At 39.1% G+C, this 25918-nt stretch overlaps 1 protein-coding gene across 1 annotated transcript in view; it reads right to left on the bottom strand.

Moving 5' to 3' along the window:
* LOC149000477 (B-block binding subunit of TFIIIC) overlaps nt 1-25918 on the bottom strand; it is a 75831-nt gene that overhangs the window by 13951 nt on the left and 35962 nt on the right. Inside the window, exons 13-18 of the mRNA XM_089139322.1 lie at nt 25049-25538; nt 24308-24640; nt 20302-21085; nt 20090-20148; nt 5819-6304; nt 1213-1251 (exon numbers count right to left, since the gene is read on the bottom strand). Of these exons, the coding sequence (XP_088995448.1) occupies nt 1213-1251; nt 5819-6304; nt 20090-20148; nt 20302-21085; nt 24308-24640; nt 25049-25538 (2191 nt within the window). The remainder of the gene's footprint in view (nt 1-1212; nt 1252-5818; nt 6305-20089; nt 20149-20301; nt 21086-24307; nt 24641-25048; nt 25539-25918) is intronic.

Here is a 25918-nt window from a genome sequence, read left to right on the forward strand (position 1 = left end):
TTAGGCCAGTCAGCCACTAGTGGAGCCTTATGGTTATAGAGCAACTTATGGAGCTTATGGTGTCCTCCCACTGTCACCTATTGGATTTAGCCACTGGGTTATTGTCAGTATGGATCTTATCCTTCTGCTGACAGCCAGGGTGCTCCTTCATTTGTTGAGCAGATTTTCCACTCTATTCTATAGCCACCGGCCCACCACCAACCTTTCCATATGTAGCTGAGCCAGTTCCTTTTTTGGAGATTCACAACTTCCCATAGTCAGCAAATCTTATGCATGTGGATGAAGCCACGTATAGAGCTGCAATTGTTGACTATGTCGACAACTATATAGGGCGAACATCATGGGACTTGTATTGTCATTTGTATGGGGTGTAGATGGAAGAGGGGGAGATTGAATATAACAAACTTATAATTAGTAACATACTAAGTTACTAACATTCTCGCTTCTTCTCATATGTAGTGTATACTTGGAAAGTTGGATGTTACATTTTCAATGGTTTTTTTTGGTAAACTAGTAGTTCTATAGTATTTATTATGCTTGAAATAGGTAATATGCAAGAATCCAAATCAATTTGAGCCCATATGAGGCCCGAGATTGAGGTTACAAGTGTGCAGAAAAAAGTGTCCAGTTTTGGTCGAAATTTCGACCGAAACATGGGTATTTCAGCCTTTGGCAAGGTTGAAATTCCCATTTCAAGCGAAATTTGTTACTTGATCTCAAATATGAATCTTAAATGTACAACTAAACCATCTGAACTTGACTTTTTCATAATTTCTATACTGTAACGCAGCCACACAGTCTGAAACTTAGAGTGTGTAAACAAATGAGCATTTCCATAAAATTTAGACTAATATCTACAACTTGTTAAACCCAGTCTGTGAAGTGAGCTTTCTGGTTCTTTATTTTAAGATTTTTAAATGAGATATGAGTATAGAAGAAGAAAAACAAGTTGTGAGCTATCACCCAATAAAACTCCTCCAAATGACTATGTTCAATCTCACATGATCAACAATTACAAGAGCTGACAATAAACTGGCAGTCTTTGAATGGTAAATGGCACAAGCAAGTGATAATGTTATGCCAAGTTAGAAGCACAATATGATGCATGATGAAATAAGGAAATCTATGCTTCTGCACCCACTATCAACATCAGACACAGGCCAAAAAATTTGAGAAACCAGTTTCATGATTTTCAGGCTAAAGAAACTATACCTGAGGATTCAAAATGTCAATGCGATTGATGAGATCGTCCTATCACAACAATGAAAGAAAAATTAGCAGAAAATAGGACAGAAGAAACTAACAATACAAAATGGTGGATAGCAAGCAGAGTTCATCCCACAAGAACAACAGCATCCCCAGACACATTACTTACACCAAGAAAGTTAAAACACTTCCAAAACCAGATCAAATATCTTCAACAGCTAATTCACATTATTGATAATACAGAAGGTGTAATCTGGTTTGACAAATGAAACCACTCCACTTTGCCTTTCCTTTAGATTAACCGGACACACACATTGACCAGGCAGGGCCTAAATAATGGTTTACTTGAGCCGACATGAAAATACACAATTCCTTTGTATCAGAGAAGCAACAGTGCAACATCATTTTCCTGGGAGAAGAGCAATAGCAAATGGCCGAGAAGGTTAAAAAATAAACACTAAAAAGGATACAGAGCTCTGTGGCTAAACAGGATACCAAGACATCTCTTATATATCAGAAGCTAGAAAAGAAAAATCACCCACCTCATTATATACTAAATAGAAGGGTGATGTGGTAATCTTGGAAGTGGGCATCAAGGGACTCTAGATTGGACATGAATCAAACATCAGACTCATTTGTTTGGGAAGCCCTAGCATTGGAGCATACTCATTTCAGTAGTGATTGATTTTCAATGCATTCTTCTGCCACTTGGGTCAACTCTGTTTGAGCTGAGCCTAGACATATCAGCAGGAGAAATTTGGGTCTCCCAGTTGAGGCAATCTAAGTCCTCTGACCTATCAAGTGATTCAAGGTGGAATGCCCCTAAAATTTGCACCAACTAGAAAGTCCAAATTAGAACTCAAGCCAATACTAAGAGATTAGTTACGATTAAAGCATGCCTTACCCAAGTCTATTCCCATTCTCCTTCCATTAAAATTTCTGAGTTGATAATTAACTTCAGTTGATTCAAAATGCTTTTCCTTTCACCTTACCACCCTTGTTTGTTTCTGAAATTTTAATACGCTCGCCATCTGACATACTGGATAGTCGTAAAGTTTTGAGTGTTAACTGGTGGTCTTTATCCTAGGAACTTTGATTTCACCTGGATTCAAAATTTTGTTCTGGCTATTGTCAATCTACCCCCATGTCAAATGACTACTGCCTAAATGGTCTAATATGGACTCCAGTTTCCATTTTTTGTGGCAACCACTCTGAAACCCAGTAGTACTTATTCCTGCTTTAGGGTTGGACCAAATGCATTTTGATGGCCTTCACACTGAGTTCTTTGCTGGCAACTCTATCCTTGACCTGTTTTTAATCCTTTGTGTGGACTTTAAATGAAACAAAACGTCAATTTTATGGCTCGTTTCAGTTTTGGAATTACTTCTTGTTACATTCAGCAAACCTGAACAGGTCAGGCGGGAGAAACACTACTCCCAGGCCTGCCCTTGGGCCTAATTCAAGGCCAGAATATTTTGGCCCTCACCGACCCTCAGGGCTAAAACAAAAAAATCTTGAGACTAAGCCCTGCTCGGGCTCAGGGTGGGTTAGGGCAACAAAAGCCAAACTTGCACTCATAGCTTGGTGTTTAAAGGTCCCAAGTGCTGATTTCCCCAGTGGGTAAAGTTCAGGAAGACCGTGATCGCTTAGGTGTTTAAAATCCTAACTTGTCTTCTTACTGCAAAATCAGTCTTCACAAATCTACCACTCAAAGCTGCTGTGTTGGAATCCTCCAACCCCCAAATTAAGTTGGCTCTTATCCACACCTGGAAGAACTAGTTTCTAGCTAATCATCTATCAATCTAGGACTACATCAGGCCTTTCATTTAATAACCGATGGTTTTTGTTGCCAACAAGAAGGAAGCACTATTTTAGGATCAGATAGCCTACAGCCAGTCCTTTGGGCCATCTCAACTAGGTCATGAGAAGTGCAGGAGACCCATTTGGCTCTACTACTGATCTGGACCTACTCACCAGGGATTGAAGCGCTGCTTCCTACACCAACAATTCAATCATGCTCTTTGGTACCCTTTTTGCTGGACATCTCTAGATCTTTACCAGATGTCTCTTTTTGTAAAATCCCTACCCAGATATTCTGTGTTATGTAAAGACTATGGGTCTCTTGGCTTCTCCAACAGGAGTCCATGACTTGCGCACTCCAGGTTACCCATGTGCCAGCTTTCATGGAATGCATCTATGATGTAATCCAGGTTTTGGGCCAGTCTTCAAGATCCTCTAAAATTGAACCAGCTATCAGATACATAATCCCTAGGAGGTTTATTTCATATTTTGGTAACCCATGGGGAAATGGAACTGAGAAAAATATGTTATGGGATGGACTTGGGGAATTTTAGGATCTTAACTGATGGGATACAATTGGGAAGTTAGGGTTTTAATTATACCCAAGATGGGATGTTTTGGGGAACAAAATGGGGAAAGTTTAGGTTAACAAAAATCTGGATGGGTTGGTGAAAATCGTGTCTTGGTTATGGAAGGGTTAGGGTTTTAGGGTTTTGACAACACCAAAGATGGGATGGGATGGGATGGGGTTGTCAAACTTAAGGTTTCAGTCAGACAGATGGGATGGATTTTAGATGGATTAGGGTTTTAACAATCAAGGAGAAGGGTTGGAAAGAGTTAGGGTTTTCAAAAACCCTAAACGGGAAAGGCTCGGGAGGCTTTTGGTTAGGAGGAAAGGGATAAGGAAGCTTGTGGCCGGTCTGGGAATGGTTTGGAAGCTTTCTTGGCTCAATCTTGATGATTTTCTACTTCTTTCTTTTCTTTCTTTTTTTCTTTCTTCTCTTTCTTTTCTTTTCTCTCTTTTCTTGTCTTTCTTTCTTCTTTTTCTTTGTTTTCTTTTCTATTCTCTCTTCCTAAGCTGCCGCAAGATCAAGAAAGGCAGAAAGAGGAGGGAATGAGTTGGGTAGGCTTGTGAGTGGGAGAGAACAAGTGGGAAGGGAGGTTTGCTGCCGCTGCAAGGGAAAGACGGGTGGTTGCGCAAGGGTTAGGCGAGGGAATGGGAGTAGGGTAGGGTCCGGGGTTCACTTAATGGGGGGAGTGGAATGGTACACTACAGCTGCTGAACGGAAGGACTATAAGCTGTTGCAGGACTCACAGCATCTTGGAGTTGAAGAAGGAAGAAAAGTTGCAGAAACTTCAACACTCAGCTGTGAGGATCCTCCTTGGAACCCATGACTCCAATTCTTCCTGAATGCTTGCAATTTTATCAATCCGGTCTAATTTTCATAAAAGGTGTGGGGACCTTTATATAGCCATTTACAAAGAAGCAAGACACTTGGACCTAAAGTCTTGGACTCTAACTAACAAACTTGGACTCTAATTAGGGAATCCAATTCAGATTGGGAATCCCTTTACAACTCAACAACTAATTAAACCAACTAACAGCTTGAAAAAGGGGTCTTCTAAGAACCACAAAAATAACCAAAATAAAATAACAATTATCCAGAAGGAATCATACTTTAAAATTGATTTCAACTAGCACTACTACATAATTAAAGACTCTCTAATAACTTGACTATGACATAATCAACTTATAAATTAAGAATAGATTCTAACTGGTAACACCACAAAGAAACTAAAGGGACTCACAAGACCCCAAGGAGGGATGTCAAAATGACCAAATACCCCTAAGGCCATTCAGCCAGCCCTTGCTGCTGCATGACAAAGGAGTATTTTTGGGTCACATCAATCTACTTGAGGAGGGTGGAAGTAATAGGACTGAAATACTCAACAAACGAAAAGAGACGGGTTCAATACTCTACAAGAGAAAAATACGAAAGAGAAAAGAGAAGGTGAAATGCTGCTCTACTTAAACTGGGTGGAAGTAACACAACTGGGAATCGCAAATGAAGCTTTTAAACTTGTATCCAAAAGCTCAACTATGACTGTGATAACTGATAACTACCATTAAACACCAAAAACCGAAGCTTTTAAATTTGTATCCAAAAGCTCAACTATGACTCTGATAACTGATAAATTACCACTAAACACCAAAATAACCTTAGAGTTGAGACCTGGACCTCCATAACACGAACTTGAAGTACATTGAAAGTAGCGTATGAAGCAGATTCCCATGAATGATAATGGGCTGGATGGCATCAAAACTAAAGTTAAGAAGCTCGGAGAACCATTACAGTGGATTTGATGAAGTTTACAACACCATTCTAATCTTGGTTCTAGGGATGCAAGTTTGGCCCTGATAGCCTGAACCCACCCGAAGCCCAGATACTCCTAGGCCTAAAACTTGGACCTGAGAGCAGGTCAAGGTTGATTGTTTGACCTGAACCAGCCAACCTACCACCATGAAGGCTACTTTTGGTAAATGTAGGGCAACAATATGGAGTAAATGCATTGTTTTGTTGTTCTATGGTTGGGTCGGGGTTGAATTTTTTACTTAGCCTGGCTCGACCAAGCCCAGCCATGTAAAGTCAGGCTAAAGCCCATGGTTTTCATGGCAAGGATCAGGGTTTCAAGAAGCCTGGCCCGACCTCACCTTATAGCAGCCCACGTTGGTTCCACTCAATCATCTTTCAACTTTGAACACAGAGAGACTCTAAATGGGTAGTAAAGTATAATATGGTTCAGTGCATACCTTTAAAATCCCAGGATTTTGCATTACTGTTCCAAGAATGCGGCGTGTTAATCCCCTGTATACAATCATATTTGTGGTACCATCTCCATTTATCCATGGTAATATTGGCCTATATGGATCATCAGAACTCACAAATTTACAGAAATTGCTATCATGAGCTCCCTCCATGGGAACAATTTCAACATTCATATGATCTTGAGACTCGTTTCCAGATGGAAGTTCTTTAGAGGAGTGGGAAACCTCTTCTGGCAGATTAAGAATGGTAACTCTATGAATGTTGCTGAGGTTGACACCTGTCTCTTCCTGTGAAGTGCAAGCAGCACCTTCACGATTGTCTGACAGGTGGATTGAATAGGCTTTGTCATTAATTACGGGAGAATTAATTGGCCGAACTGTTGTAAGACCTTCATACAGACTTGCTGGGGTTAACAAATACTTGGAACGATATAAAGCGTCAACAACATGAACATTATCATAAGCATTGACCTGCATTATTAGAAAAACAAGCATAAGCATCAGTAATACACAGCATGATAAGAGAATATTCGGAACATTGGTTTGTGAAACTTGCTACTCAAGCAGGTTACTTGTTAAATATTGCTGATATCAGTAATTAAGCTACCAAACCTGTCCAGAATGAAAAATTCTGAGAATCTTTTCCCAGTCCAGAATTTCAGACTGTAGGCAGTAATAAAAAGTCAAGAAAATGTTTTGTACCAATTCACCTTCTACTTAAAGATTCAAAAACCATATCACCATATGAAGCCCCCAGGGTTGCTGCTACTTTCCCATAACTTAAGCAAGAATCAGCTTAAATGTGAAGTAAGAATCAACTTAAAGGTGAAAAACAAGCTCAAGCATCAGTTTTATGCAGAATGCTATAGAATTTCCAGAACATTTAAGTTGTGAAACTCACCAATCCAGACTAGCTGCTACGTTAAACATTGTTGAAACCAATATTTAAGCAACCAGGCATGGCCAAATGAAATTTCTGAATGTCTTTTCCCATTGCAGGATTTCATATTTTGGCAATACTAAAAAGTCAGGAAAATGTCGTCTACTGATAATCAAAAAAAAGTCACCATACAGAAAGCCTAGGACTACCACCACTTACCCAATGCTTCAGCAAAAATCCACATAAAAGTTAAGGTCTAAGATCCAGAAAACCTTAACCACAAAACTCTTCTTGATTTTCTTGGCAGGTGATTTGAACCAGATCCAGGGCCACAGTAAGGGCGAAGCAGGGCCTAGGGTGGCAAGCCCCATACCCTACAGCCCTAAAGGAGATGCACATGAATGGGGGTATTTTGGTAATTTTTGCTTGTTCTAATTGAGTCAAATTGGGGTTTGTTGGATCCAGTATTTTAGTAGGATTCCAACCCCACTCATGTTTCTGAATTTGGTTTAGTTTTGGATAAGATATGGAAGAGTTCTAGTCAAGATAGGAGTCCCAATTAGAGAGGGATTCCCTTAGTTGCAGTGCAATTTCCACAAGGACTCCAGTCCTACTCATGTTTTGTAATCTGCAATATCCTAGGGTGAGTTAAATCTGAAACCTTGTTAGAATAGGAGTCCAAAGTCCAAGAAGAGTCCTAGTTTGAACTTTGAATCACCTTCTAATGTTGGGTCCTAGTGTAAGCTCACTCATGCATAGTACAAGATGTCACAAGATCTCGTTTTCCCAAGAGGTCGGGTAAAGATTAGGTGCAAAACTTGATCGAAATCTCGGTCCAACCAGTATTTCAGTCCCAAAATGCCCTTTTCTACTCAGTCTTGCCCGAGACCAAATCTCGGAGTTATTGGTCTCCTCTCAACAGCAGCTTCCTCAATCATTCTCTACTGGAGTTTCAGGCTAAACCTTGCCGGATTATTACCTGGAACACTTCTAAGGAGCCTAATAACTCTATGAAAATAGAATTAATTCTAGTGATTTTATGCTTGAAGATAGCTTCATTTAAAAGTGATTTCTCTTTGTTTTAGTGATAGTTCTCAATAAATTGTAGTTTAGTAAGTCTTAGTGTTTTAAGTGTTGAAAAGGTCTTTTATGTTATTTATGCATGAATTTTCCTTGAATTAATGGATGGAATTGATCAGCCCTCTTTTTCTTGGCATTGTAGGAGAAGAATTATAATGGATGACAAGATGACATGAGTCATAGAAGAGGAACAAAGAACAAGTCTACTCAGTTTGCAATAGAGATGTTGCAGCATAAATTTTCTAGATTGGATGATCAAAGGACACATGTGGCATTATCAACTGAAATCACCAAAAAAAGGGCTAGCTGATTAGATATTCCTCTTGTCATTACATGAAGGATCTCAACCATTGATCTCACAAGAAAAGGTCCAATCCTACAATCCATTTTTACCCTTCACCTAAGGAAAGTTTGGGGGTAATTGAGAAAAGGAAGAGGCACCAAAAGAGGCAAGAACTAGAGATGCGAGAGGGGGAGTTCGGCCAAGAGGAGGAGCTGGTGGAGATAGGGAGCTGGAGCATTGTGGATGCATTCTTCTAGTTCTCTATTGGGTTTTATATTTTCTAGTCCTTTATATTCTAATGACGCTTTTAATGACTGCATTTATTTCTTTGTATTTGAACTTTAATAAGAGATAGTTTTTTGTTTTGTTGGGATGATAAAGTACCCAAACCAGTGACTTGAGTTGTGTTTATTCAATTTTCTATAACTTTGTTGTAGTACAGTTTATTATCGGTGTGTTCAACATGCATGTTTTTGAATTGTTTTATTTATCAATTAGTCATCCTTGAGTTAATGTTGTGGTTTTTGTTAACTGGAAACATAGAAGAAACTTGGTTTGCAATTGTCGAAATTTCGACCAAAATGCTTGCATTTTTTTAAACCGATATGAAATTCCAATTTTTTCGGAAAAACTATAGGTTTCGACCGAAATTTCAAACATTTTGACCATTTCAAAGGTTTCAACCGAAATTTTGACTATCTCTCATAGTTGTCATGGCGATGAGGGGATGCGAGGCAGTTTAGGCTAGTTGAAGCAATGAGTTGCTGAGGCGCCCTCCGAGGAGCTTTTGAGGCGTTTTAAGTGAAATTTTTAGCGTACATCTCATTCACTCCAATTCATTATAAATCTATCATATCTCATATGATAAAAAAAACTAATATCAACCTACCTCAAGTCATCCAACATACTACAAACCACACATAGTAGGTCCTAAATAAAAAGTCGCGGGAAGAAAGGAAGAGATGAAGTCATCTGTCGCGTGGCTAGCCAGAGTGTCGTCGCGGGAATGGAAGAAGAGCTAAAGAGATTAGGGATTAGAGTGAGAGTGAGTGTGAGACTCGAGTCAAGAACTTATTCTCTTTCGATTTTTTTTTTTTTTTTATTTTATTTTTTATTTTAACATTTGATCACATGTAGCGTCATTATAAATATGCATATAGGTTCAAACAGTAGATACTTTACAATTGGAATCTAATAAGTAATTCAATATATACCTTAAATTTGGCAACTTTCACGTGATTTAAAAAGAAAAAAAAGCTGACGCCTTGGGGTATAAGGCGTCCGAGGCTCTTGAGGCGACACTGATTTGAGGCGCTCTGAAGGTGCCCGGACGCCTAGGAGTCGCCAAGGTAACGCCTTAACAACTATGCTATCTCGACCAAAATCTTGAGCATTTCAACATTCCAACTTCTTTTTCCTCAATTTTTGTTGATTTCTTTCACATTTTCACCTAATCTTCACGACTCATTGCCTTCAATCACCTCTTTTGCTCATGTTTTACCTTCAAACACCTCCAAAGCCACAACAGCTACAAAGGAAGCTCCGACAACAATAGAATGTGAAGCATGAGCCATACCCAACAATTCCAAACTTTCCTTTTCTTCTTTTTTTTTTTTTTTTTTTTTTTGTTCGTGAGTAAATGATCTTGTATTGCCTTGAAATTATACATGTCTAGCCTAGGACTATGATCTATGATTGTGTTTTGTTAAACTTATTTTTTTATTATTTGCTACCATTGATTTCATTTTCTTATTTTAATAATTATTTTCTAAATTATGTATTTTGAAAAAATACATATGTATATATGATATATGGGCTTTAACTTAATATATGTGAGACACCATCACTTGATCTAGTTAGTCATTTTACTTTGTTGACTTGTTGTATATGTAACCATTCTATCAAACAATTCATGTAAGCTGACGATTTTATGCCTGTATACAATATAGTTTGTACTTGTCAGAACCAGTCATTTGTTAGTATACTTGAATGATAAATTTTCAGTGGTTTTATTTTGGAAAATACTAGTTATAACCTAGGGTTGAAATGAAAAAAAAAAAATCATATTTTTTGACCGAAATTTCGGTTGAAACCTAAAAATTTCAACATTTTCTTGGGTCGAAATCCTGGTTTCGACCAAAATTTGTTCCTTGACCGGAAAGTTAATTAGAGCTAGACTAATGTTGAATAATATGTGTTAGCTTGATCCTTATGTGGATTTAGCTAATTAGCGGGTAGGATATGGATATTCACCTGCCTCACATAACCACCATTGGAATCCAGGCGTAATTCGCATCATCAGTTCAATTCCCCATAGTAATATGATGGTTTTAAACTACGATGTCAATGCATAAGTGGATCAAAAGACACCCGTGTACAATTTTGTTCCAAGTTCTCTGATAAGCCTTACGCTGCAGCTTTGCTGTAACATTCACAACCCAAATTTCGGGGAGGGGAAATTGATTCCCAACATTCATAGCACTTTTTGCAGTTCTTTCTATTGCATGCTCTCCAATTTAGGATCTCTTGCTTAATTCATTTGTCCTTTGTTTAATTAGTTCGTTAATCAAAATATTTTTATCAATCTTGTTTAAATTAGTTTCCCTTTTACATTAAGATTCAAGGATAAAATTCTCCAAGGAATCAATATTCTACTTATTTTTTACTACTTGACTGCGACACATGCATTTATGTAGCATTTTTAGACACAAGAAAACAGAGCATGTTGTAATTCCAAGAAAAAAGGGTAGAATTGTCTCTAGGATAATATTTGTAATAATCCCACATGGAAATTTTCTTTTTGTTCTATACTCTCCTATTATTATAGATAAAGATTGATTGTGTCTCCCTCACCAACGTCAGTCGTCCTCAGAGCATTCAACATGATATTCGAGCCAAAATTCTTCGGAATTTGATGATCCACGAATTTGAGAAAAACAGAGCATCTTAATAAGCCACCATTGCCAGCCTCCTCTAAAGTAGACACCACTACCATCCTTCTACCCATCCACTATCAAGTCCTAGGATCTCCTCCAGCTTCCACCAAGTTTTTAGGACAATAGGACCTCCGCCAAACCCTCCACCACGTCCTAAAGACCACTGCCAATAGCCGTTAGGTCTTTAAGACCTCCAACAGCCACCATCGGCCCTCCAAACCCCAATCGTGCGGTTCTCAGGACATCACCCTCTCCCCGCGATCCCTCTAGGGCCACGTTACCCTGCCAACGCCCTTCTAAACCCTTCAGCCACTTTTTTTAACCCCTTTTTCGGCCTACACCTCTCTTCCATGTCTTTGTTCCCTAGGTGGCGAGCACTTTTCTCCTACCAAGGGCTTCCAATGACCATTCATGATGTAATTCTTTCTATATGAAGCATATGTGTTTCTTCTACATTTGTTATTACCAAAATCAGCATGATGTCTATCAAATCTATTACCATCAGCCCATCGCTACCTCTGGCTTTTCTTCTATGGAGGATGCTCATATTATTTGTGAGTGTAATTTTTCCCCAATCTAGATGAGCTCCATTAAACTCAACATGACGAATTATCTTCGATGGTCTCATTTTGTTGCTCTTGTGGTAGGTGCCCGTGGTCTTAATGGTCACCTTCACGGCATGACAAACCTACAACGCTTGGTTCAGCTTTAAAGAAGTGAAAAAATCACAGGTTTTCTACTCCATTCTATTGAACCTATTATTGCTGAAAGTTTTCTTCTTCTTCTTAATGCTGCTATGGTCATGAAAGTTGCCAAAGACAAGTATTCTAAGGTTGGTAATGATGCACAATGTTTTGAAATAAAAAGAAAGATCATCAGTTTCAGAAAAAGGACCTCAACCTCTCTCTCAGTACTATAATACTCCTAGGGGATATTATCAGACACTTGACTTTTATGGGAGATTTACCCCTACTTGTGCCACTGATGTTGCTTCTTATCAGAAGTGGGAAGACAAACTCTATGTTTATGATTTCCAGGCTGGCCTCATTATAACATATGATCCGATACGTGCCCACATTCTTTCACGAGAGCCTTTCCCTTGGAGCAAGCGTATGCTATGGTTGGTATTGAAGATAGTCGTAGGATGACCATGTTCCACAATCTTGCAATTGAAAGGTTTGCCTTGGTTGCTGGTATGGGAGGCACTCTAACTTGTACCGGTGACTCTTCCCATGCTCCCGTTAAGTGTGATTACTGCTGGCGTGAGCGTCACAAAAGGGATAAATGTTGGAAACTACATAGCCGACCACCCAGTTCCCATGAAGGTCTAATACCAATTGTGGAGTATGTTCACAAGCGGCAACTAATCAAGGCCCATTTGGAGGATTGTAATGCACCAAAACCTCTTTCTTCCGATGAGCTCCAACATCTCCTTCAGCTGTAACCAGACTTGGGTTCTTCCACGCTGACATCTAGCACTAGTGTTGCCTCTACAATGGTTACTTCCTCTAAGCCTCCTTCCACCTCATGTATCTTTTTCGGCTGCCATAGTGTGTTCCCGAGTCCTTCCTTGTGGATAATTGACCCTAGCGCAACCAATCACATGACTAGTTCATCCTTGTTATTTCATTCCTACTCTCATGTTTATCTTAATATACTGTTAGCATTAAAAATGGTTCGCTTTCCCCTATTTCTAGGAAGAGATCCATTATTTGTTCATAATCTTTATAGTTCATCTTCGATTTGGCAAGTTCCCAATTTTTCTACTAATCTTCTACTTATTAGTATACTCAGGACATAAGTTGCAAAATAACTTCTTCTATTTTCCCATCTCATTGTGTTTTTAGGACTAGGAAATGGGGTGTTAAGGTTGGCAATGGTAAACAGACTAGAGGGCTTTACTTGCTAGACTGTTCTCCTATAAGGTTGGCTATGGTCTCCAAATCCTCCTCTCCTACTTTGTTCACCTTGCTTCAGTGACATAGTCCTCTTAGTCACCCTACTTTATCTACTTTAGCTAGACATTTTACTAATTTAGTTAAATGATATAACTTGAATGATTTCCATTATGATGCTTGCATTTTAGCAAAACAAACCAAAAATATTTGTCCTATTTCTGATAATCGTACTAACCGTTTTTCTGTTATTCACTTTGATGTTTGGGGGCCTTCACATTATGTTTCTTCATCTGGATGTCGCTGGTTTGTTACTTTTATTGATTGTTGCACTAGAACCACATGGGTTAATTTACTTTGCCAAAAAAGTGATGCTTTTGCTTGCTTTCAAATTTTTCAGGAAATAGTTATCACCTAATTTGAGGCATACTTTAAAAATTTTTGCACTGATAATGGGACTGAATATAATGTTGGGGAATTCAAAACTTATTTGGCAAATGACAAAACAGGATATCGTCCACCAAACCAATTATGTTGACACCCCACCTCAAAAATGGGGTGGACAAATGCAAGAATTGGCATCTCCTCAAGGTTTTGCAATCTTTAACGTTCACAAAGCATGTCCCACCTCATTTGGGGAGATGCAGTCCTTGTGGCTGCCCACCTTATTAACCAGATGTCAATTGCCTGCTGTGTCTTACAAGAATGCTGCCCCCATTAAAATTCTTCTAGGTTCTACCACATTCAAGTCCCTCCTTAAGTATTTGTTTGTGTTGCCTTTTCTCAAAACCATCATGTTCATAGTAAGCTTGACCCTCATGGGTTGTGGTGTATGTTTCTTGGCAACTCTGCCACCCAAAAAGGATACAGGTGTTATCATCCACCTTCCCAAAAGATGAGTGTCACCATTGATGTCGTCTCCAGGAAAACATTCCCACCCCCCAGAGGACCGGGAGGGCTCCCCCACCCCAACACCTCAAAGTTCGCGTTGCCCACTTGGAGGATGGAGTAACCGGACAAGAACAATCACTGATGGCTAAGGACAATAATGTGCAAGGGGAGAGTGATGTGCAGGAGAAGCAGCAACTGACTTTGCAATCTCCTCTAAAAACATACCAAAGAAAAGCTGCCCGAGAAATGCCTCCACCATTCTTGGCCAATTGGAAGCTCTATTTCCTAGTCCTATAGATACAAATCCTACTAAGTCTATTCATATCCCAAATTCTTATGATCCATCATTAGACTTACCAATTACACTGAGAAAGCAACCACGAGCGTGTACTAAGCAGCTTATTCTACTTTTGTAACATACCAATCATTGTCCCCAACCTTTCAAAGTTTTGTTTCTTCCTTGTCCTCTGCTTCTATTCCCAAAACCTAGCAGGAAGCACTAGCTCATCCTCGTTATAAAGAAGCTATGGATGAAGAGATGAAAGCCTTGAGGGGAAAAAATGTTGGATCTAGTTAGCTTACCTACAGGTAAGGGCATTGTTGGTTGTAAGTGGATGTTTGTTATTAAGCACAAGGCAAATGGTACTGTTGATAAATATAAAGCTAGACTAGTGGCAAAGGGATTCACACAGACCTATGGAATTGATTACCAAGAGACCTTTACTCCAGTTGCTAAGATGAATACAGTATGAGTGGTGCTTTCATATGTAGTGAATCAAGGATGGGAAATTCAACAACTTAATGTTAAAATGCCTTCATGAAAAAATTCAAAAGGAAGCGCATATGGATGTTTCACCAGGGAATACTTCTATTGAGACTCATGGAAGGCATGCCAACTCAAAAGTACTCTCTATGGGTTGAAGAAATTCCCAAGGGCATGGTTTGGGAGATTTCATAAAGCTATGGTGTCTCTCAGTTATAAACAAAGCAATGCTAATCATACCCTATTCATCAAGAAGACAAAAGATTTCAGCCCCAAAGGCATTCTTGAGAGCTGAATTTGAAATTAAAGACATGGGAAAGCTAAGGTACTTTAGGCATTGAATTAGCATATTCTGCTAACGGCATCTCTCTTTCATGCAGAAAAATATACTTTGAATCTACTAGCAGAAACAAGGATGTTAGGGTGCAAGCCAACTGAAACACCCATTGAGCCTAATTCGCATCTAAAAGCCAAAGGAGGACTCATGGACAAGAACAGCTACCAAAGGCTAGTGGGGAATCTGATTTATTTGTCCCACACTAGGCCAGATATTACTTTTGTTCTTAGCCTAGTAAGCCAGTACATGCATGATCCTCATTCCATTCATCTAGATGTTGTCTATAGAATTCTAAGATACCTCAAGCTAGCTCCTAGAAAAGGTATCCTGATTTTCTCTCATGGACATTTGAATATTAAGGCATACACAAATGCAGAATGGGAAGGGCGGGCCTGGTGCAATGGTGGAGTATCTCCATTGTGCGCTGGAGGTCGCGGGTTCGAATCAGCCTCTCTGCAAAAAGCAAGGGTAAGGCTGCCTAGAAAGTCCCTTCCCCAGACCCCATAGTGTGGGAGCTTCAGCATTGGGTACGCCCTTTACACAAATGCAGAATGGGCATGATGTCCAGACAGAAAGTCCACTATAGGGTACTATACCTTGTGTTAACTTGGAGAAGCAAGAAACAAGCACATGTACTTAGGTCCAATGCTGAAGCAAAACTTAGAGGAATGGCACAAGGTATTTTTGAGGTATTATGGTTGAAGGGGCTACTTCAAGACATATGTGCAGATCTGAAAATGCCTATACAGTTGTTTTCAAACAGCAAGTCTACCATTAGCATAGCCCACAATCTAGTTCAACACAACAGAACCAAGCGTATGGAGATTAATAGGCATTAAATCACAGAAAAAACTGAATCGGCGTGATTAGCATCTCTTTTGTCTCATCCAACAATCAGAAGGGTGATATTTGCACTAAGAGTCTTGAGTACTAAGCTTTTTTCCTACACTACTAGCAAGTTGAGCATGGTAGACATCTATGCACCAATTTGCCGGGGAATGTTGCAATTCTAAGAATAAAGGGTAGAATTGTCTCACATTGAGAATTTCTTTTCATTCTATGCACCTATTATAAATAAAGATTGACCGTCTCCTTGACACAAGTCAGAAGTTCTCAAACCATTCAACAGAATCCTTAGCTCATCTACAACAACAAAACAACATCAATCAATGGTATTTGCCAGGTGAATTTGTTCCCCAAATTTGACTTTTTCTAAATACTACGTTCTAGAATAGGTCTTTTGAGTGTGGATTAAATGTATGTTTAACATCATTGTCTGATCTACACTCTCATGGGGGAAAAAGTTTAATTTTATATTATTAAATATAAGTTTAACTGCTTAATTATCCTTGGGCCTTGATTAATTTCATTTCAACTTGTTCTTATGAAGTGATGATGCTTGTACTATTATATTCTCAAGACTAATAATTTTGTATTATTTTGTTGAGTATTGAACTACTGATATGGATAGAATTCTGAATAATTTAAGTCATTTGATGTATTTCATCACTTGGTTTTCATTTATTCAATTAATGGTTATGTATTTCATGCTTTATAAGATTACACATTCATTCCTACAGCATTTCAATTTCAAACTTAGGGTCGAGTTGGAACTTATACATAGGCTTGTTTTCTCACAAGACTAAGGCCACTAGTGTGTTTTATACCAAGTTTCAGCCCAACTTGACCTCCTGAGATGGGCCCTCGAGTTCACTCGAGTTGGCCCTCAAAACTTTACCATATCTCAGCTGAGATCTCACGATATCACGCAAGACCTCAGTTTTTTTGACTGATGGAGATTAGCCTCGAGACCAAGATTTCTTACCATGCACTCATGTAAAGCTATAAATATAGCCACTAGCTTGTAAATGATGATTGACTAACAAAATTGAGTGACAAAACCAGGATTGGCAAGTCTAAGGAACCCCATAATTTGGGCCCAAAACAGCCCACAGCTCATGCAGCACCAAGAACTGGCCGAATTCCCTAAGGGGTATATTGCTCATTTACCACCAACCCCTCCTTGAGGCCGAAGTGGCCTAGTTAGTTTCCCCATGCTGTTAGGAATTAAATCTACTATTATTTTCCCAAGTGAGTTGATAGTTAGAATCCCGATTTAGTTAGGAGTCCTAGTTGGAATCCAATTTCAAGTAGGATTCTTTTTAAAAGTTGATCTCCTATTTGCAAGTTGTATTTATTTAGGAACTCTTACTTACGAATTTATGAATCCTTTTCCTAGTTTAGAAGTTAAGCCTGATGCACTACAAATCCAAATAGGATTCCTTAGCTTAGTTCAAGTAGGTTTCATTTATTAAGTCCTAGTATATTTTCCTTCAATGTAACAGGACTATAAATAGCCCCTCATATCACATAACAATGCAGACTGGATTAATAAAATTTGCATACAGATTTGAAGGAGAATTGGAGTCATGGGTTCCAAGGAGGAACTCAATGATTGGGTGCTTCAAGATCTTTTGCAATTTATTCATTCTTCTTCTTCTTAGCCTACAGCATCTGACATTAGAGCAATTGTGAGTGAACCAGTCCACTCTACCTTCAAGTACAATCCCAGCCCCTCCCCTACCCCTTCCAACTCTCCTATACCCCACGCAGCCCTTCCCCATCCTCCCTACAGCTTGTGGCACCCTCCCCCACTCCCAAACCCTAGTTTCGTTCAATTCTCAGCCCCTACCCCTATTACAGTCCCATTACCCCTCCTCTCCCTAGGACCCACAGTTGTTACACCCCACCACCCTATGCCCATCTCCATATCTCCCAGCCTCTATTCTCCTCTTTTTTTCTTCTTATTTTCTCCTTGCCGCAGAACCTGGAAATTCAAGAATTCTGAAAATTCTGCAAATCCCTAAAACCTTAGTTAGGTCTCCATCTATAACCCTTCATCCCAACCAATTCTGGCCAAGGAGTATCATCCCCATCCCATCCCCCACCTTCGACCTTAACCCCAACACTAGAAACACTAGAAATCACAAAACCCCTAAAGTTACAAACCCTAACTTAGAAGATGATTTGCAATTACAGTTCAAGCAACATATACTTTTTATTTTCAGACCTATCCTTAGCCTGGCCAAACCCTACACCCCTCTCCAATTAACCTAGACCTCCCCTATGCCTAGATCCCAGGTTTGGAACTCAAACCAGCCATAACAGTAGTTGTTTAGTGCATTATCAGCTACTGTCCACTGCGATTTGACCTAAAACAGCAAGGTACTGAACCCTAAAGTTCCTGCTGCTTCTTAGAAAAGACCGTACTACTGTCCCTGTATTCCAGGGTTACATCATTGAGTTTGAGAAGAATAGGGGAGTCACATGGTTCCAAGAAGGAAGGCTGCTGGTGAATTGCTGGATAGCAAAATTTTCTTCAACCTCTTTCATCTACAAGTACATACAATTCCCCACTGCTGCCCCATTCTCTCTATCCTTTCTTCCCCTTCAAAGCCCCTCTTTTCCCCTCCCCTTGCCTGCAGCAAACCACACCCCCCCCCCCCAATATATATATATATATATATATATATATATCCAAAACCGTAATTCCATTCAACCCAGCCACACTCCCATCACAAAACCTTCCCACCCCTTTCCCAATCCCTGCGGCTGCCTCTCCACACCTCCCCTACTGCTATCCCCTCAATCCCCTTCCATTCTCCAGCCCTTATTCTTCATGAACCCCCCCCCTGACCCCTTCTTTTCTTTTCCTTCTCTCTTGTGGCAGCATAGTAATTACCAGGCTTTTATTCCCTTCCCCAATCCCTAAACCCTAGTTCTCCCAATTCCCCACCCTATTCCCTTCCCCTTTTAACTGCAACATCCCCTCCCCTCCTTTTACCTTTGATTCTAACTTTTGCCCCTTTCCCTTCATCCAAATTCCTAGAAAACCTACCCTTTATCTTCTTGGCCAAATCCTAGAAACCCTAACCCTCTTCATTCATATCTTTACAACCCTACATTCCCTATTTCCTTTTAGAATCATCATCCCCTACCCCTCCTCTACCTTCGACCTTAACCCTAGCTAGCCGTCCCCTAGAAACCCTAATTCTTATTAAACCCTAAATTTCAAAAAGCCCTGAACTTGAAGAGATTCAAATCTGAAATTAAGTTACAGCAAGGTTCCAAATTGAATTTCCTTAAACTCTAGCCTCTAGCCTATACGCAAACCTTGTTTGTCCTATTCCCAACCCTAGAATCAATTTAATCAACCCTACACCTAAACCACAGGGTTACAAAACCCCAGAAATTACTGTTGGTTCACTTTAACAGATTCTGAAGATAAACCCTAGATTTGGGGTTTACATCAGCAGGACATTATTGGATCGGCCCTTGGTGCATTGGTTGGTGGAACATAGTTGTAGCCCCGAGGTCAAGGCATCGAAACAGCCTCCAGCAAAATTTGTTGGGGTAAGACTGTGTAGGAAAAGGTTCCCTCCCCGCCCTGCCCCCCTGCCCCTGGCAAGAGACTCTGCTTGTGTGGAAGCCTTTGGCACCAGGTTCAGCTTTTATCAGCATCATAAATAGGAACCTCTCGATCGAACACCAAATACCAGCTCTAGGCAGCATTCTGATTCACTCAAACACAGACAAACAGCACTCAAATTGTATAGACAAGATCTGAAGAAGAAATGTAAATAGTCACTGCAATAAACTCATTAAGAGAACTCTATTACTAGACTCTCCCAGACCACAGTACACCCTTCAAAATGCCCCCAACCAAGGTTCTCCCCATCCCCGCAAACAAGCTTGCCTAACAAAACTCTATTCAGTCCCCCCTTTACAGTCCCTCTCTTGCCCTTAATATAGCCCCAGCACAATCCTAACAACAAAATCCTAAAAAACTACTTACCATGTCTGGGATTGATCCCCTTCCATGCTTGGAATTGCTCCCCTACAACTCCCTTGTACTCTACCCCTACAGTGTAGGCCCCTCACCATTGGTATCTTAACAGTCATTTAACAGTTGGATCTCTTTTTGATTTTCCAAAATCCATGCTTTAAATAATTAACAGCCTATAGGGGCTCCTTTTCCAGGCAGCTACAACAAAAAATAGGAAACCTCTAATTTACTAAATACATATAAGGCCATGCGGGGGTGACCAAGAGTCTTTAACCATGAAAATTAGAAATAGATATACTGAATCACTGATTTTATTATAGTTAAGACCAGGGTTAAATTTTGTACCTTCATAATAAGTCCAAATACTTGAAGCACATCCAAAATGACTTCAGCTACTTTCTCCCCTGAAAAGAAGACATTGACACAAAAACATGAGAAATTAGTTTGATAGTCAACAATATATAGTGGGATCTATAACTTTATCCCATATTCCCATGGATCATTATTTTGGCCCACGCGAGAGTGAGAGAGAGAGAGAGAGAGAGAATAATACATACCACCCATGCCGCAGACTTTAAAAACTTCTTCAATCCTCAGCCCTTGATCCCCAGCTTTGTGAATGCTGGAATAGACTGTCTTGACGAGTTGAGGACATAGGGAACTTGATACTTTATGAGAAGAAAAGGTTGAGATCAAGTGTTGACCATAGCTAGCCATGGCTTCCCATTGGGACTCTTTCACCTCCCCTCGTAGGGGAGCAATACTGCCCAAATTTTGACTTCCCTCAAAATGGTTGGGAAGAGAGAAACAACTACTAGTGTCGAGACCATTAGGGGACCTAGATTGTTCACTCTCATCAAACAGAAGTGGACTTGAACAGATCTCATCTTTCTTGAACAGCTCTATAGTTTTTTCTACTGAAATTGTCTCCCGGGTCAGGGATACCATGATACCAGGAAAACCTTTCTCTCGACGAAAATCAATGTCCTTTGAATGTAAAATTTTGGGCCTTTTAACCATCTCTTCAGGGTACAGTTCATCCATATCGGTTTTACGTTTCAGATTCTTACTCTCCTCAGCTTCTCCTATCCCATCATCTGGCAAACGTGGCGAAATGAGTAGTTCTCCTGAAGAAATTACAGCAAGCAAGCAGAAAATATCACCACACTGCAGATCTTCAGTCAGATTGACCTCCTTTTCAATTAAATCATTCTCTTTCTCACTGAGCCAACTAGAAAATTTAGTTGCCCGCTTTCCAGTGTTAGTTGGAAATGGAGAAGATGAAATACTATGCAAGAACTGTTGAGAAAGTACAAAAGGTTGAGTACTAGTACCACCAACCTGCCAAAAGGAAAAAATGTCACTGCTTCTAAAGCAATTGAGAAATGGTAGTTTCCAACAATTATGAAACATCATGCATGCAAATAACAATGAAAAGGGATCACAATGTTCCCTTGGATCCTCACTTAAATAGCTCTAAATTTCCACCAAGTGTCAGCTTCGTAGATGCTGGAATTCTTTGAATACATTCCCCACATCACCGTCTTTTTATCTAGTAGTTTCAGGCTTTCAGCACAAATCTAAGCTTACGAAGTCTTCAATAAGGGTGCAAAGTCAACTTTTGCATCTACTGTTCAAAAATGAAAATGAGTCCAAACGAATGTTTGAATTGGAATGCACCTGACACTAGACTAACATAAAAACCAGTTTGACGGCATCAGCTCTCCATGAGGGTAAAAATGGTACGCAAGCAAGGATTGAAGGATCCCTTTCCATAAGAGAGCAAGTAAATGAGATTTTTCCATGTTATAAAAGTTCATTTAGGTTTCCCTGGTCTTGGACACCTGTTTTCCAACTTTCCACCACATGGGAGGGCCAGACACTTCAAAGGATTAGAGCCTGGGGTTTATTGTGTTCCAGTTTCCTTTATTTGTTTCCTTTACTGTATTCTATTTCTCTTCACCTCCTTCTACTTTCAACTTAACAAATGATCTAGGAAACTTTTTATTTGATGAATGAATAATTATATTAAGGGTAAATATCACTTACCTCCCCTCTTAGATAGACAAATAGCACTTACACCCCTTCTTAGTTGGATAATATCACTTACCTCCCCTCTTACCTGGCAAATATATCAAACACCTCCCTTCTGTTAGCTTTCTCGATTAAATTTAACTTTTACCGTTAAATAATTTTCTAAAACCCTAAACTGTCCTTGGCTTTTTTTTTTTTTTTTTAAACCCTATATTATTAATCACCCTAACAGTATACTACTAAATTACCCACAATTAAAAGAGTTATTAAAAACCACAACACCATAGTTAAAACCCAAATTATCTTTAATTATTAAAAGCTCAACATACCTTTTTTTTTTCTTCTAAATTTATCAAACAATTTAAAAAAACACGTACTACTATCAAGTAAAATTAAAAATACAATTAAAAAAGGTATATTGATAAAATTAAACACGTACTACTATTTTGGGTTTTTTTAATTGTTTAATATATATATATATATATATATATATATATATATATATTTTTTTTTTTAAAAAGGGTATGTTGGGCTTTTAATAATTAAAGATAATTTAGGTTTTAACTATAGTGTTTTGGTTTTTAATAATTATTTTAATTGAGGTAATTAAGTAGTTTAATTGTTAGGGTGACTAAGTAATATAGGGTTTAAAATAAAAAATATTTTTAGTCAAGGGTAGTTTAGGATTTTAGAAAAATATTTAACGGTAAAAGTTAAATTTAACTGAGAAAGTTAACAGAGGAGAGGTGTTTGATATATTTGTTAGGTAAGAGGGGAGGTAAGTGATATTATCCAACTAAGAGGGGGTGTAAGCGCTATTTGTCCAGCTAAGAGGGGAGGTAAGTGATATTTACCCTTATATTAAAGAACAACAAAAGAAGACCTAAAAGAAGAGCTAAGACCCTAGGAGACAACAATGAATCTGTTCCTTTGGGTATCCTCAACAGGGGGGTGGGGGAGAGCTATCAATTTAGAAGAAAAATCAAAATAGATGGCATTCCAAATCATGTCAGAAGAGCAAGATTTGGAAATCCATCCCTTGAGATTGCGCTCCCACCAAAGATGATGAATGGAGGCACAGAAAACTAGCTTACCAATCCGATCACAAATGGAAGAGCCTGAAAAGTTTCTCATCATCCTAGACCAACCACGAGAAAACCCAAAGGAATGCCTTGAATGGGGCCAGATGGAGGCTAGGGCTTTTCTCCAGATGGATCTGGAGAAAGGGCAAGAGAAGAAAAGGTACTCAAGGTTTTCCGGGCTGTTCCAACAAAGGATACAGTTGGGATTTATTGAGATATGGAGGCTAATGATCTAGGAAACTTACTTATCCAACATGCAGCCTCCCCTGGTTGTAACCATCTTTTCTCTTTTTCAATCTCTGAATACTTCTTATTTACAGGATCAAAAAACCCTGGTTGATTATTGCTATTTTTGTCCAAATGGCTTTAATTTATGACTGATGAAGGGTTTTCTTTTGTGTGATGTTGCATCAGTTACATTGTGGACATCTCAATTCTCAAATCCATTTCTCTGTATCATTTTAATTCTATCAGATGCCAATCTGATATAATATGTACCATTGAAACATGCAAATAATCAGCTTTGCATGGAAGATTTTACCAGAATAAGAAGCAAAGCAAGAATCGATCAGTGGTGAAATCCATAAGAGAATCTGTGCATAACAAGGATGAAAACTTTATGATCAAAAAGCATAAAATTAACCCTATGCCTTCCCCCCATTGCAACAAATACAGTTCCCCTGCCTAACTTATTTTCTATTCCACAAGTAACTTCCATATTGTTCTGTAAGCAACACCCTTGATATTAAAACATGCACATGCAAAGAGGTCTTCTTTGCATACAACTCAAAGGCAACTCATGGAAAGGCAATAAACTACATTTTTTTTTATAACAGCAAATAAGTCCTAAGCATTCAAGTGTCAGGAAAAAGTAAGAACAATATTATTAAATTTTGAACAATAAGACATACAATACTGTAGATATAGTTTAAACTTAATATGACCACTGTGAGCAAATAAAATCAAACATTTGGAGGATGAGCAGGTTTGACAGATAATAGTGCAGACCTTGCAGATGGTCTGCTATGGTGGGCGCCACACAGAGAGAGGCAGGAGAATAGGAAGAAGAATGGGGGAGGAAATTTATGGTCACACATACTCACACGCCAAGCTTCAGCCGTAAACATCAATAATCAACTTCAAAACTGAAAGTACTTATAAAGAATAGAAACTGAAATAAGAAACTAAGCATTATAACCCATATTCAAAAATAGAAAACTAATTAAGAAACTATGCATGATCCACCCACAATCTAGTAAATAAAATATTACTAATTCTAGCCCTTCCAAAACCAGAAAACCATTTTGGGACCAGCCCTTGGTCTGTTTCAATAGCAGATCATGTCGATCCAGACAGGCTAAGGCTACTGCATCAGAATTCAGATACACCCGTAGGTATGCATGGGATCAAACTCGCATCTAAACTGCAACTGCAGAGGAGAGTTTACCATGAATTTCTTCTGTCTGAGGTAGCTGAAAGCTGCAAAAAGATCATGCTGAGAATAACGTCGCAAAGTTTCCGCCAGCAAATTTGGCACCTCTGGTGCGGTAGAGGTGCTTAGGAAAACAAGTTTGAGGAGCTCCACAGCATTGGAAACTGCTAACGATTCAAATTCTTTTCTACAAACATGTGTACCTTCGTTCAGAAGCTTGAGAAATTTACCAGGAATGCGATGACAACCTGACCTTCTCCGAGTATATTTTGACCGAGTTCCAACATGGTTCTCAACTTCTTCACCAATAGTGGTAGAAGAAATTAATTGAGGTTCTCCAAGAGGGTCCTGTAAATAAAAAAAAACAGGAATCACCAACCGCCAATATATAAGAACCAAAGTTCCAGACCATGGGAAAGTTTATATAGAAGTACAAAACAAGTATGATCCAAATTAAAACAGCAGGAATGAGTATCGCATTGACACCATCCAAGTGATAGTCACAGGGTGAATTATAGGTCCTTCATAACCTTCAGAGAATTAACCCCATTAACTCAACGTGAGACAAAAAGAGATGAATTTGTTGGGACACCAGATTCACTTTAGCGAATCACTCCATCCATACCCAATCTTTAGTGAGGAGCTAATGATATTTCAAGCAACAGTTCATTACTAAAATAAGATAATATGGGTAATCAAACAAACCTATAAGATTTCAACCCATAGGTTCATGGCTCGGGTAAAACGAGAACTTACACATGTCTGGGAATCCAAAATTTCATTCGTCCACCCTTTTTCAGGTCTTAATCTTTCGCTCCTTCTGGATCCCATTTTAGTCTTTGGTATTAATTGTAGAACCCCATCAAGGGCTTCTTTTATATTTGGGTCCTCAAAATCATCCCACCTTTTTGCCATCCTGGATGACTCAGGAGATTTTTCAACACCTTTGGAGATACCAGCAACAAGGCCTTCCTCTGATGAAGAATGATGAACTGCCTGACTGCAGCCACCAAGATTCAGGTTCTCACTTTCCTGAACTTTATCTAGATGTTCAACATATCTTTCTCCAAGCATATTACAGAGCCTCATTAATGCTTTTCTGAATTTGTGGTTACTGTTCAGCAATGCCATTCTTCTTTTGCACACATTTGGATTTGCTGGAAGACCGGGAAGTGAGGCCCAATCAGTGCGATTAAATCTAGCTCCAAGAGCTGCACGATCTTTTACATATTGAATCAACAACTCCCTGCAAGACAGAAATTTATCAAAAACACTGTGAATGAACATTTGGCTTACCACAAGAACAACAATAACCAAACAAGCCTTTGTCCCAACTAAGTGGAGTCGGCTACATGGATTCTTGCCTTCCAATCAGCTCTATTTGAGGCCATACCAGATACAAGGCCTAAGCTATGTAAATCCTTTCTCACTTTTCTTAAGGTTATCTTAGGTCTGCCCCTAGAACATTTGGCTTACAGTATTGTATTTACAAGAAAATCTTGGTTAACTGTCAGGTAGACAATAACAAAGGTTTAACAAGATGCATGAGTTATATATGCTAAACATGCTAGAACTATTTTACCTTTTTTCTAGGGGAGGGATAAGGAGAGATGGAGTGTGCTTTGT

The sequence above is a fragment of the Hakea prostrata genome, chromosome 11, assembly GCF_041222555.1.
Source record: "Hakea prostrata isolate BN-2017 chromosome 11, UWA_Hpros_2, whole genome shotgun sequence".
Classification (NCBI taxonomy): Eukaryota; Viridiplantae; Streptophyta; class Magnoliopsida; order Proteales; family Proteaceae; genus Hakea; species Hakea prostrata.